This window comes from Octopus bimaculoides, chromosome 2 (assembly GCF_001194135.2).
Source record: "Octopus bimaculoides isolate UCB-OBI-ISO-001 chromosome 2, ASM119413v2, whole genome shotgun sequence".
Taxonomy (NCBI): Eukaryota; Metazoa; Mollusca; class Cephalopoda; order Octopoda; family Octopodidae; genus Octopus; species Octopus bimaculoides.
Window position 1 is genome coordinate 177786165 of NC_068982.1, and position 12248 is coordinate 177798412.

Below are 12248 nucleotides of genomic sequence, written 5' to 3' on the forward strand. Positions count from 1 at the left end.
AAAATGGCTTCAACGATTTCGCAGTAGAGACCTGATCCTTGAAGTTCGTGAGCATAGTGGACGCCCATCTGTCATCGAGACGGTCAACTGAAGACCGTCGTTCAAAAAGGTCCACGCAAAACCACTCGAGAACTGGCAAAAGAACCTCAAGTTAGCCAAAAAAAAAACTGCGAGTAACTATTTGCATGCAATTGGAAAATCAAACAAGCTCGACAAATGGGTACCACACGATTTGAATGAAATTTTCTCGTCGTTTCTTCTCCGTAACATTTCTCGACCTATTGTAACTTGCAATGAAAAATGGATTTTGTACAGTAATAAAAAACGTTCTTCACAATTGTTGGACCAAAATAAAGCATTGAAGACCTCCCCAAAACCCGAAATCTTCAAAAAGAAGGTTATGGTGTACTGCTGGGCTCATCCACTGCAACTTCTTAAAACCCGGAAAAACTGTTACTGCAGAAACATATTGCCATGAAATTGCCAAAATGAACAAAAACTGCTACTCCTCCGTCCCAGACTGGTCGACAGAAGAGGACCAATCATTCTTCATGACAATGCTCGACCACACGTTTCACTTAATGACGCTCCAGACGTTGAGGGAAATTGGCTACGAAGTTCCTCCCAGCCCAGCTTATTCCCCAGACCTTTCTTCTACCAACTACCATTTTTTCAAGCATCTATATAGTTTCCTGCGAGAGGCGTTCAAAAATCAAACCGATGCTGAAAGTGCGTTCAAAGGGTTCATCAGCTCCAGAACTCCAGATTTTTACGTTACCGGAATAAACAAACTTGTAGCTCGTTGGCAAACATGTGTTGATCGTAATGGTACTTTGATGAATAAAATTTCCGCATTGTTGAAATATATTGCTTACTTTTTACTCAGCTTGATATATATATATATATATATATATATATATATATATATATATATGCCGATATTTCCCTAGAATCATGTGAGTCTGCAAAAACTATCTCATTTACCATAACAACAGAATGTTCCAATAAATCAAATCAAGTTTATTAAACTATATAATATCGAAATACAATTATTATTTGTCTGAAATAAAATAAAATGAATATGAGAAAAAATATGAAAACGTATGCTTTAATCTACATTTTGGTTACTTTCAGGGATTGGACATTTTTCAAGGAACAATGGCAAATCATCTTCAAACTTGTTAGAACTATCTGCACGAACCATTTCAAAATCTTCATCAGTGAGGGACTGAACTTCATCTCTAAATGGTACTTTCAACCACTTTTTCGCAAGTATAGGAGTTTTCCCTTCAGGGACTATTTTGAACTGCTTTATTGATATGCAATCGAATATAGTATGTTTATAAACCACTTGATTTCCCCAATAAAGACCGCAGGTAATGCAAGAAAAACTGCCTATACGTTTAACGTCGTCAAATAATATCGTAGGTTTGCTTCTTGAAATACTAATCTTCTTTCGAAAATCAGGATTTACAATGATATAACATTTCTCTTCAAAATTTCGAAAATCTGAACTCTCAGCAGCAGTAGAGTTACAGGATGTACATTTCAGCGTATAATTACCTGAACTCTTAACAGACTTCATTTTCTGCATTTGGGAAGCAGCACGTTCTTGCCTATTTTGAATCTGAATTTCTTTCAAAGTTTCCTTGAAAACACCTGGATAGTTCAATTGATCTTCGTAAACATCGTTCACTATAGTTTGCATTTTATCAACTTTCATACGGTTTACAGTAGCTCTTTTGCCCAAGAGTGGATCTGCACCAATAATCTGAATGTATTTACCATCTGCTGCTCGAGCTCGGCCTACAAACAAAAGTAAATAAGAAGACATTTAACTCAAAATGATTTCAAACATTTCACAATGCTCCAGTTATATATGATACAAGTGAATAAGCGAATGCAATAATTATATTTGGTAGACGGAAACTGAAAGAACACACAAACATATGTGTGTGTGTGTGTGTGTGTGTGTGTGTGTGTGTGTGTGTGTGTGTGTGTGTGTGTGTGTGTCACCATCGCTTGACAACCAATGTTGGCGTGTTTGCATCTCCAGTAACTTAGTGGTTCAGCAAAAGTGACCGATAGAATAAGTACTGGGCTTACAAAGAATAAGTATTAGGATCGATTTGTTCGACTAAAGGCGGTGGTCTAACATGGTCGCAGTCAAATAACTAAAACAAGTAAAAGAATATATATACCGGGTGTCCACAAAGTCTGGGTACCTGGAGTAAATAAAATCATAACATAAACAATTAAATATAAGAAATAATTTCTTAAAGTATGTGTTAATCTCCATGTACCCAGACTTTGTGGACACCCTGTATATATATATATATAACAACAATGGACTCAATTCCACGCAACAAACTTTCGTGGGTGCCTAAGACACATCTATCTTGTCAGATGATAAGAGCAAAGTAAGAGTTTTGAGAGAATAATATGATGGCTTCTAGGTGTTAGACCTATGAAAGCGACACCAGTTATTTTCTGATTTTTTTAGGCCCACGTGTTTGGACGGGATGCTGGTAGGGTCCTGGCGCCACTTTGACAGCAGGCTGCAGCAGTGTCTTCAGTTACATCAGTTCCTTACATTGAGTACTGGACATGTTAGCGTGGGATGATGGCATGAGTCAGTCGCTCAATCGCTGTACAGTGAAGTATGAACACTTTAGCAACAGCAGTCTTTAAGCGAGAGTGACCAAAGATGGTGGTGTTGGATTATACGAGGTGGTATCAAAACGTTCCCAGACTAGTTCTGTAAAGCGTCAACAGAGAGCTAGCAGTGACCTTCATGAGGCAATGCGCCAAGTGGCATCGCTGTGTTTACTTCGCAAGTTGTGAAATTTGTGATTTTGTGACCACGTGTAAGCTGTAGTCAGCGATTTTGTCATGGACAGGAAGTTGGAACAAAAAGGCAACGTGAAATTTTGCATTAAACTTGAGAAGTCTACTACAGAGACATTGAGCATGATTCAGCAAGCTTACGGCGACGAGGCAATGAGTCGTACGCAACGTTTCGAGTGGCACGGGTGCTACAAAAGCGAAAGAACATTCCTGGAAGACAATGAGCAATCTAGAAGGCCTGCCACGAGCATCATCCCCAGAAATGTGGAGAAATTTCATCAGCTTGTGCATGGCGATCGTCAGAAGACAATCAACAACATTGCTGGTGCTGTTGGTCTGTTGTATGGGTCCGTGCAGGCAATCCTAAAATCTGAAAGTGAACATGCAGTGTATCTGCCAAGTTTGTCTCCCGCCTGCTGATCACTGAGTAGAAAGAATATCGCGTCGAAGGCTGTCAAGATCTCCGTCAGCGTGTCACTGATGACTCATCCTTTATGACAAGGATCAACACCGCTGACGAGGGTTGAGTCTACGGGTATAGCCCAGAAACGAAGCACCAGTTGTCACAATGGAAGAGCCCTTCATCTTCACAACCGAAGGCAAGACAGAGTCGCAGCGTTTGAGGGAGGACACTCAATGAAAGCACTAGATCTGTGGGATGCAAAGAATTGGATTCTTCACGACGACAATACACCCTGTCATCGATCTCTCCGCACTCGGGAGTTTCTTTCCAAAAACAACATGGCATTGCTTCCGCACCTGCCCTATTCAGCAGATTTGACACCTACGGACTTCCATCTCTTCCCCAAGATGAAAATGCAACTCAAAAGTCGCCGTTTAAACACTGTTGTCGTGATCAAAAATGAATCGCAGAAGGTTCTCGATTCACTTACAGGAAACAACTTCCAAACCGGATTCCAAAAGTGGAACTAGTCCAAGAACTTTTGTATACCACCTCGTAATTGAAGTTGAATGTCTATCATGTTTGGGTTGCAATCTAAATAAGCGGCATGGATTAAATACCTTGCTCTTGAGTGTGGGACAGTTCTGGTTAGAGTGGTATATCTGACTTGTCAGCTACCAATGGCTTGTTCATTAACAGGACATATCTCTAGTGGTAACAATAAGATAGTTTATTCTTCTTGTTGATGGATACTGCAAGTTAGTGGAGTATATGTAGTCTCTTGCAGTGACAGAGCTGGCAGCCACGAATTCCAGGTGAGTAAGGAGGGCTCCTGACAACGAAGCTTCATTTAATGTTAGGGAAGTTATTTCCATGGTCACGGAAGTGGAACAAGGAATTGGATTTAGTACCTGCGAACTTTCATCTTTTCCCCCAAGATGAAAATGCAGCTCAAACGTCACCATTTTAATATTGTTGTCAAGATTCAGGGTGAATCGCAGAAAGTCCTTGACTCACTTACAGAAAACGACTTCCAGGTCGGGTTCCAAAAGTGGCAAGAACACTAGAACCGGTATATTGCTGCGGAAGGTGACTATCTCGAAGGAGATGATGCTAAAACTTAGGTAAATAAGCTAATTTTTTATTAAACATAACTAGTCTAGGAACTTTTTGATATCATCTCAGTACATGTTCCTTGTGTTCTGCACGAAATTTCTTCAATGTTTTCTTTCATGTTATAGATGTATAAATTTAAACGTGTGACTCTAATTCTTAGACATGCACATTTTATTGGTTTATTGCTATTGTTCTACGTTAAGATCTTTTTAGCGACGAAGAGGTTTGAACGCTACTATGATAGCTACAAGTTAACTTTATCACTTTAGATGTTATTTATAAATATCTCAGCCAATAAGGGTGTTGATTGGTCAAATATTAAATTAAATCTTTTCTATTTAGTTAGTAAGTTAGAAAAAACCTTCTAAAATATTTTCTCATATTGTTGGGATGTATTTCTCAAAGACTGTGTTGTAATTCAACAATTCAACTCAATGTCTGATGAAATGAAATGAATATTTTGTTTTACTATTATACATTACACAATCTCTCTATATGTAATCTATATGTATAATAAATAACAATTCTCTTAGAAAAACTATCATCTTCATTCCTTCTTCATTTATTATTATTCACTCTGCAATAAATGTACTGTGATTAATTGCTATATAATCTTTGAATTTGCTTAATTATTATTAATCAATAAGTTATCATAATAATTAATTGGTTAATAAGGTGTACTACTGTTTGTACTCTTTTTTGAGCACTCTATCAACCAAATACTCAAATGAAGTACTACTGAATTGGAAAAATCACTACTATTGGGTCATCCCGTAAATAATGCGGTTTTTTTCAATTGCATTAACTAAAAAGTTGGAGGGGGTGGGATAAACTACCTGCATCAACTTGCTATAGAAGCAGGTAGTAATTTTACTTTGGTCTTATTCTTAGTGCAAGTTGTGAAAAGTACATTTCGATTTTAACAGTTATTTTTCAAAGCTATAATAGAAGTGACAAAGGAGTATATTCGGCATATTTTGCTTTATGAGTTCAATAAAGGTAACAACGCAATGCAAAGTGCAATGAATATTAATGCAGTATATGGGGATCACATAATAAGCATAAGACAGCGTCAACAGTGGTTCCAGAAATTCCGAGCCAGAAACTACAGCCTAGAAGACAAGCTTCATCCTGGAAAATCTGTAGAGCTCGACAAGGATGTCCTTCAACCCTGGTGGAACAAAATCCTATTGTAACTGTTGAGGGACTAGCAGAGAAGCTTGGATTTGGTCATTCAACCATTTATAGACACTTGTGTGCCATTGGAAAAGTCAGCAAATTAGGTCAATCGGCTCCTCACAAACTTTCTGAGTCTAATCATGCGCAGAGAGTGAACGTGTGCCCTTCTATGCGGTCACATTTCACAAATGAGCCATTTTTGGACCAAATAGTGATTGGTGACGAGAAATGGGTTCTCTATAATAATGTCAAGCACCGAAGATAGTGGGTGGGGAAAGGAGAAACACCAGCACCATAAGCTAAAGAAGGTCTTCACTCATGTAAGGTGTTGTTATCTGTTTGGTGGGATATGAGAGGTTTAGTCCACTTTGAACTTTTAAACACAAACCAAACAAAAACAAAGGAGATCTACTGCGAGCAGCTTGAATGACTTAAGGCTGGAGTAGTTTGAATGGGAAACAATGCCCCACCCACCATATTCCCCGGACATCGCCCCATCTGATTACCATTTATTCTGCAGCCTTCAGAATCATTTCAACAGAAAAAATATGAATTCTGCAGACGAGATCAGAACAATACTGGAGGTGTATTTTTCGTCACGGACAAGTAAATTTTGAAAGAGGGGCCTTGCAAGTCTACCAGATAGATGGAAGAGCTTTGTAGAAAATGAAGGAGAGTATATTTTAAATTAAAAATGAACTTTGTTTTTCTAAATTTTGAAAAGTAAAAGAAGTATAAAAAAAAACCTCATTCTTTATGGGATGACACAATACACACACACAAATGTAGAGTATCATAATGCAGTTTACTTCCAGTAAAGTGGTGTGGTTACTACTGTAATCAGTAATATTACAGATAATATTATGCAGAGCAAATGTAGAAGGAATTATGATAAACACAAGATGAACTTTATTAGTTCCCTGCATATTTTTCCCCATTGTGGTTATTTGCAACCTGTGCACTGGATTTTTTATTTGCAGTAGGATGCTGAACCATACGAGATCATCAGAAAATTCTGTTGCATTACATTGCAGAGATCAAACGACAATTGATCTCTAACATAATGCAATAAAATATTTCTCTGATGATCTGTTATGGTTCAGCATCATAGTGCACTCAGAGCATCCAATACAGAATTTGCAAATAACAATGTGGAAACATATGTAGGGAACAATTTATATAAATTTGTGTTTACCATAATTTCTCGTGTGTGTGTGTGCATGTGCGTGTGCATGCATATGTGTTTTATGTATATGCACACACATATATGTCCATATGCAAACATATACGTCCATATACATACACACACACACATATATAATCATCCATACACACGCATATATGCATTCTCATACATACATACACACACACACACACACACACACACACACACACACACACACACTCAGATATCAAGACAGAAAGTAGAATGCGCAAGACAGAGGAAATCATACAACAAAGAACTGAAGATAGAAGACAAAATAACAAGTTCAAGAGAGAAAATATACATCAGAAGTTGAGATACCAAAGAACAATCACAAGGCTTAGGATAGAGAACAGAAAACGCAATTCACAAAGCATAAGACAGTGAATATATGATACTGCTGCAAAGATTATATAACACATAAGATATAATGTATAACAGAGTAAACCATGACTCAGAAGATAAGATGGTATGAAGAAGAGTAATACACAATGAGAGAAGTAGAGTATCAGAAATGTCACATAAACATCAAACAGAAGGAAATGTTATCTAATATGACTCATAAAAAGTAACCAATTCACAGAAGATCAAAAATAGACAAGATATAAATTCCGTAAGACAACAGTTACAAAGGACGTGAATATAAAAAATATTATAAATGACAAAACAGAGTAGAAGACAAGATAGAAGACGAGAAAAAAAAACAAGATATAATATACAAAATACAAAATATTAGTGAATAAGTGGAAGATAGAAAAAGGAACATAAAAAGTACAAAATTCAAGACTTACAGTACAAAAGACAACACAGAAAAGAGTGTCTGAGCCAAAATACAAGGCTCAACATGAATGATTACAACACCATATAAAAGACATTAAAAGAGAAAATACAATACAAAAGACAAGTCATATAAGACAATATACTAGATACAAGACATTAGACACAAAATACAAGACATAAATGGGAGGAAATAAAATAAAAGATATAAAAAAGACAAAAATAATCAAAACTATAAGTCATAACAGAAGATAGGCCAAGAGAGCTGACAGACAACAGAAGACTCAAGATAAAACATACACAAGACTAACTGATTAGACAGGCTAGAAGATATAGAAGCTATAGAAGAAAAGAAAAGAAACAAAGGTCAAAGAGACAAAAAGATGCAAAGGAAAAGAGAGACCATGCAAGACAACGAAATTAAGAAATAAAATTGCTTTGGAAGGCATATACATACCTCTTTTTTGCACATGAGATCTTACTCCCTGCACAGTCAAATAATCAACTACTAAGTTGCATTTCTGAATATCTAAACCTTCTTCTGCTACAGGAGTTGCAATCATAAGTTTGCACTCACCACTCCGAAACATTCCAAGTACTTCTTTTTGCCTATTTATTGACATACCTGCAATAAATAATAATAATAATAATAATAATAATAATAATAATAATAATAATAATAATAATAATAATAATAATAATAATAATAGTCTTGAAGAGAGGCAAAATCAAATGTATGGACAGGCTAGCAATACCATCAGGGGAAGTTATGAAGGAGATAGAAAAGACAGGCTATAAGTACTTGGGAATATTGGAAATGGATAAATTGATGGAGAAAGAAATGACAGAAAAATTTAAGGTGGAGTACTTGCTCAGACTGAGACTGATCTTTAAGTCGAAATTAAATGGATGGAATAAGATTGAAGCTATCAACACTTGGGCGGTTTTACTCCTTAGCAGAAGTATTCGCATGGCCAGTAGATGAATTAAGCAACTTAGACAGAAAGACAGGGAAGTTGCTGACTAGATATGGGATACTCCACCCAAAAAGTGACACGGACAAATTGTATGTAGCAAGAAAAAGAGGGGAAGAGGACTGATTGGATGCAGACACAATATTAGAGCAGAAGTAAACAACATAGCATGGTATGTAAAAAATGCCACAGAATCACTATTATTGGAAGTATGAAGGTCAGGCTTGTGTAGGATGAGAGATTGCAAAGATAAAGCACTATACAAGAAATTGAAAACGAATGAAACTGAAAATAGGTGGATAAAGAAAAGAATGCATGGACAATTTCATGTTGAAGATAAGACAGACAGAGAAAAAAGATGGCTGTGGATGACTAAAAGTGATTTAAAACTGGAAACAGAGGCTCTAATCTGTGCTGCCTAAGAGCAAGCACTAAGAGTGAATTACATCAAATACAGAATAGACAACATATCAGAAACTGATAAGTGCAGAATTTGTGGACAAAATGGTGAAACCATATGACATATTACCAGTCAATGTACGCCACTAGCCCAGAAGGAATATAAGAGACGTCACAACAATATAGCCAGGCTTGTCCATTAGACACTTTGCAACAAGTATGGACTTGACAGAGCAAAGAATTGGTACGACCACAAACCTGAAGGCATCGTCGAAATTAGAAATGCAAAGATCCTATGAGATTTTATGATTTAGTGCGACCATGAGATAGAGAATTGAAAGCAAGAGAAAGAAAGCAAATGATGCTGGATCATTGATATAGCATTCCCAGCTGACAACAAGGTATGTGATAAGGTTAGCTAGGGAGGTTAAGCAGTTGTGGTTGATATAAAAGGTGGTAGTAGTACCAATAATTGTCAGAGCCCTGAGAACATTGAGTAAAAATCTTGAGAAGTACATGGAACAAATAGGGGCTGCAATAAGGGTGGAGCACTTGCAGAAAACAACACTGCTTGGAACCACTCAAATACTCCAGATGGTGCTTGAAAAAATAAGGGGTGCTACCTTAGCTCAGTGGTAGCGAACATCTGACACCGTAGTATATCTCCAGCATTAGAAGCCGTGCAAAGACAATAAAATACTAATTATTATTATTATTATTATCATTATTTTTATTATTTCTAATTTTTGCCACAAGAGTAGCTTGGGGGAGGTGGGGATGAGTCGATTACATCGACCCCAGTTTTCAACCTGTATTTATTTTATCTACCCCAAAAGGATGAAAGGCAAATTCAACCTCAGTGGAATTTGAACTCAGAAACATAGTGGCATGCCACCAAGCATTTCATCCAGTGTGCTAATGATTCTACCAGCTCTCTACCTTTATAACAATAATAATAAAAAGCAAGGGTAATACAGCTAGCGATTATAGATCAATCACTTGCTTACCATTAGTGCAGAAGCTTTTAACAGGAATGCTTTCAGAAAGCATTTACAAGCACCTTTACAGCCAGAATCTACTGCCAGAAAAACAGAAAATTTGCAGGAAGAAGACTAGAGGAATGTATGATCTATTATATATAGACAAAGCAGTTCTAAATGAAGTAAAATCTAGAAAGAAAAAATTAACAATAGCACGGATAGCTTATACGAAAGCCTATAAGATGATCCCACACTCATGGATAAGTGATTGTTTGAGTATATTCAGTATTGCAGACAGCATAAGAGAATTAGCTTTAGCATGAAGAAATGGAAAGTAGACCTCTACTCAGGTGACACACCATTATGGAAAGTTAATATCAAGAGGGGAATTTTCCAAGGAGATTTGTTATCCCCTTTAATATTTGTCTTATGTTTAATCCCCCTCAGTTTAATATTCAGGAAGGCAAGGCAGGGTATTGGTTCAGAAATTGCAAAGGAAAAGTTAAGCATTTGCTCTACATGGATGATCTGAAGCTATTTAATAAGAATTATAGTAAAAAGAGATAGATTCCTTAACACAAACTTTAAGACTCTTCAGCAAAGATATAGGTATGGAATTTGGCATGGATAAGTGTGCAATATTAGTCATGAAAAAAAGGAACAATTAGCCGACAATGAAGGCATCCAATTACTAGATGACCAGATGGTCACTGAAAGAAGGAGAGAGTTATAAGTATCTAGGAGTATTAGAATCTGACAGATTACTAACTACAGATATTGAAAACTAAAACTGAGAAGGAGTACATCAAAAGTCAAAGCTAAATGGTCCGCATCTAGTGAAAGTTGTAAATACTTGGGCAGTATCATTATTTAGATACTCAACAGCATTTGTAGATTGAACAAAATCTGAATTAGCAAAGCTACGCAAGAACTAGGAAGGAATTCAATATGAATGGAGGACTCCACCCAAGGACAAGAGTAGCAAGATTATACTTACCTAGAAAGGAAGATGAAAGAGGGTTAATATCAGTAGAAGACTGTGTGAAGTTAGCTAGAGTAGATATAAACTCTTAAGTAGGTAACAGTGAAGAAAGTTTATTAAGAACTGCTAGAGTTACAGCAGGACATAGCGAAACCAAAAAGCTAAATGAAGTTAAAAACTATACTGATGAATTGTATGAACATGAACCTCGTAAAGTATTACAGAGTAAGAAATATAAGATGTTGTGAGACTTTAACATTTAGACAGACAGAGTTATAGAAGCTAGATGGCCTTATTCAGTAGTAGTAGATAAAGAGAATAGAAAGTGCCAAATAATTTGACTTTACAGTCCCAAATGATGAGAAAGTCAATATGAGAGGTATAAAGAAGATAGCATTGAGTTACAGAGACTATGAAAAGTGCAGGTAAAATGTATCCCTGTATAGGTGCATTAAGCACTCTCCCTAAAGATTTGAACAGATGGATAGAGAAAATAGGTATAAAACCCAGTTTAGTACAGCTCCAGGAAACAGTGTTATTAGGGACAGCTAGGGTACTTAGATGGATTCTTGGCATCTAACGTTACTTGTTGTAGCCCGATGTTAGGAAATTTTCTTTTCCAACAGTTTAATTGTTGAGCATATATGAAATGAAGTAATAATATCATCATCATCATTTAGTGTCCAGTATCCATGCTGGCATGTGCCAGACTCTAGTCTGATTTGGCATGGTTTTCTACAGCTAGATGCCCATCCTAATACCAACCACTCTAAGAGTGTAATAGATGCTTTTACACGCCACTGACATGGGTGCCAGTTGCATGGCACCAGTATCTGCCACAACAATGATTTCACTTGCCTTGATTGGTTTTCTCTTTAAGCATAGCATATTTCCAAAGGTCTCAGTCATTTGCCTTTGCCTCCATGGGGCCCACTGCTTGAAAGATGTTTTTTTACGTGCCACCAGCAGCATTTTGTCTGTGTGAACATTCTAAATGAAAGGCAAAGGTAACCCTGGCAGATCAAATTCTACCAAGGTCACCCTTGCCTTTCGTTCTTTTGGGATCAATAAAATAAGTACCAGTTGAGCACTGAGGTCAATCTAATTGACTGTCCCCCTCCCCTAAAATTTCTTACTTTATGCCAAAATTTGAAACCACTATTATTAATATTACTGAGCTGACAGAGTTGTTAGAGTGTCAGATAAAATACTCTACAGTATTTATTCTGGTCTTTTGCCAGTACCAGATGAGTCATAGCAGCCCTAATATTACCTATATAAAAAAAAATGAAGTGGACTGACATATCAAATTTTGAACCCGCTGAAGGTACACAAGATACCAAAATATCGTTCAGCAAATTTAATTATGGCACTCTTCTTTATTTAC

General features: G+C 36.7%; 1 protein-coding gene across 2 annotated transcripts in view; it reads right to left on the reverse strand.

Moving 5' to 3' along the window:
• Positions 1-999: 999 nt before the first annotated feature.
• LOC106868709 (ATP-dependent RNA helicase DHX58) overlaps positions 1000-12248 on the reverse strand; it is an 86390-nt gene continuing 75141 nt past the window's right edge. For both annotated transcript variants that reach the window (XM_052965757.1, XM_052965756.1), the window contains 2 exons: positions 7984-8151; positions 1000-1806 (listed from right to left, as the gene is read on the reverse strand). In XM_052965757.1, the coding sequence (XP_052821717.1) occupies positions 1109-1806; positions 7984-8151 (866 nt within the window). In that variant the 3' untranslated portion in view covers positions 1000-1108. The remainder of the gene's footprint in view (positions 1807-7983; positions 8152-12248) is intronic.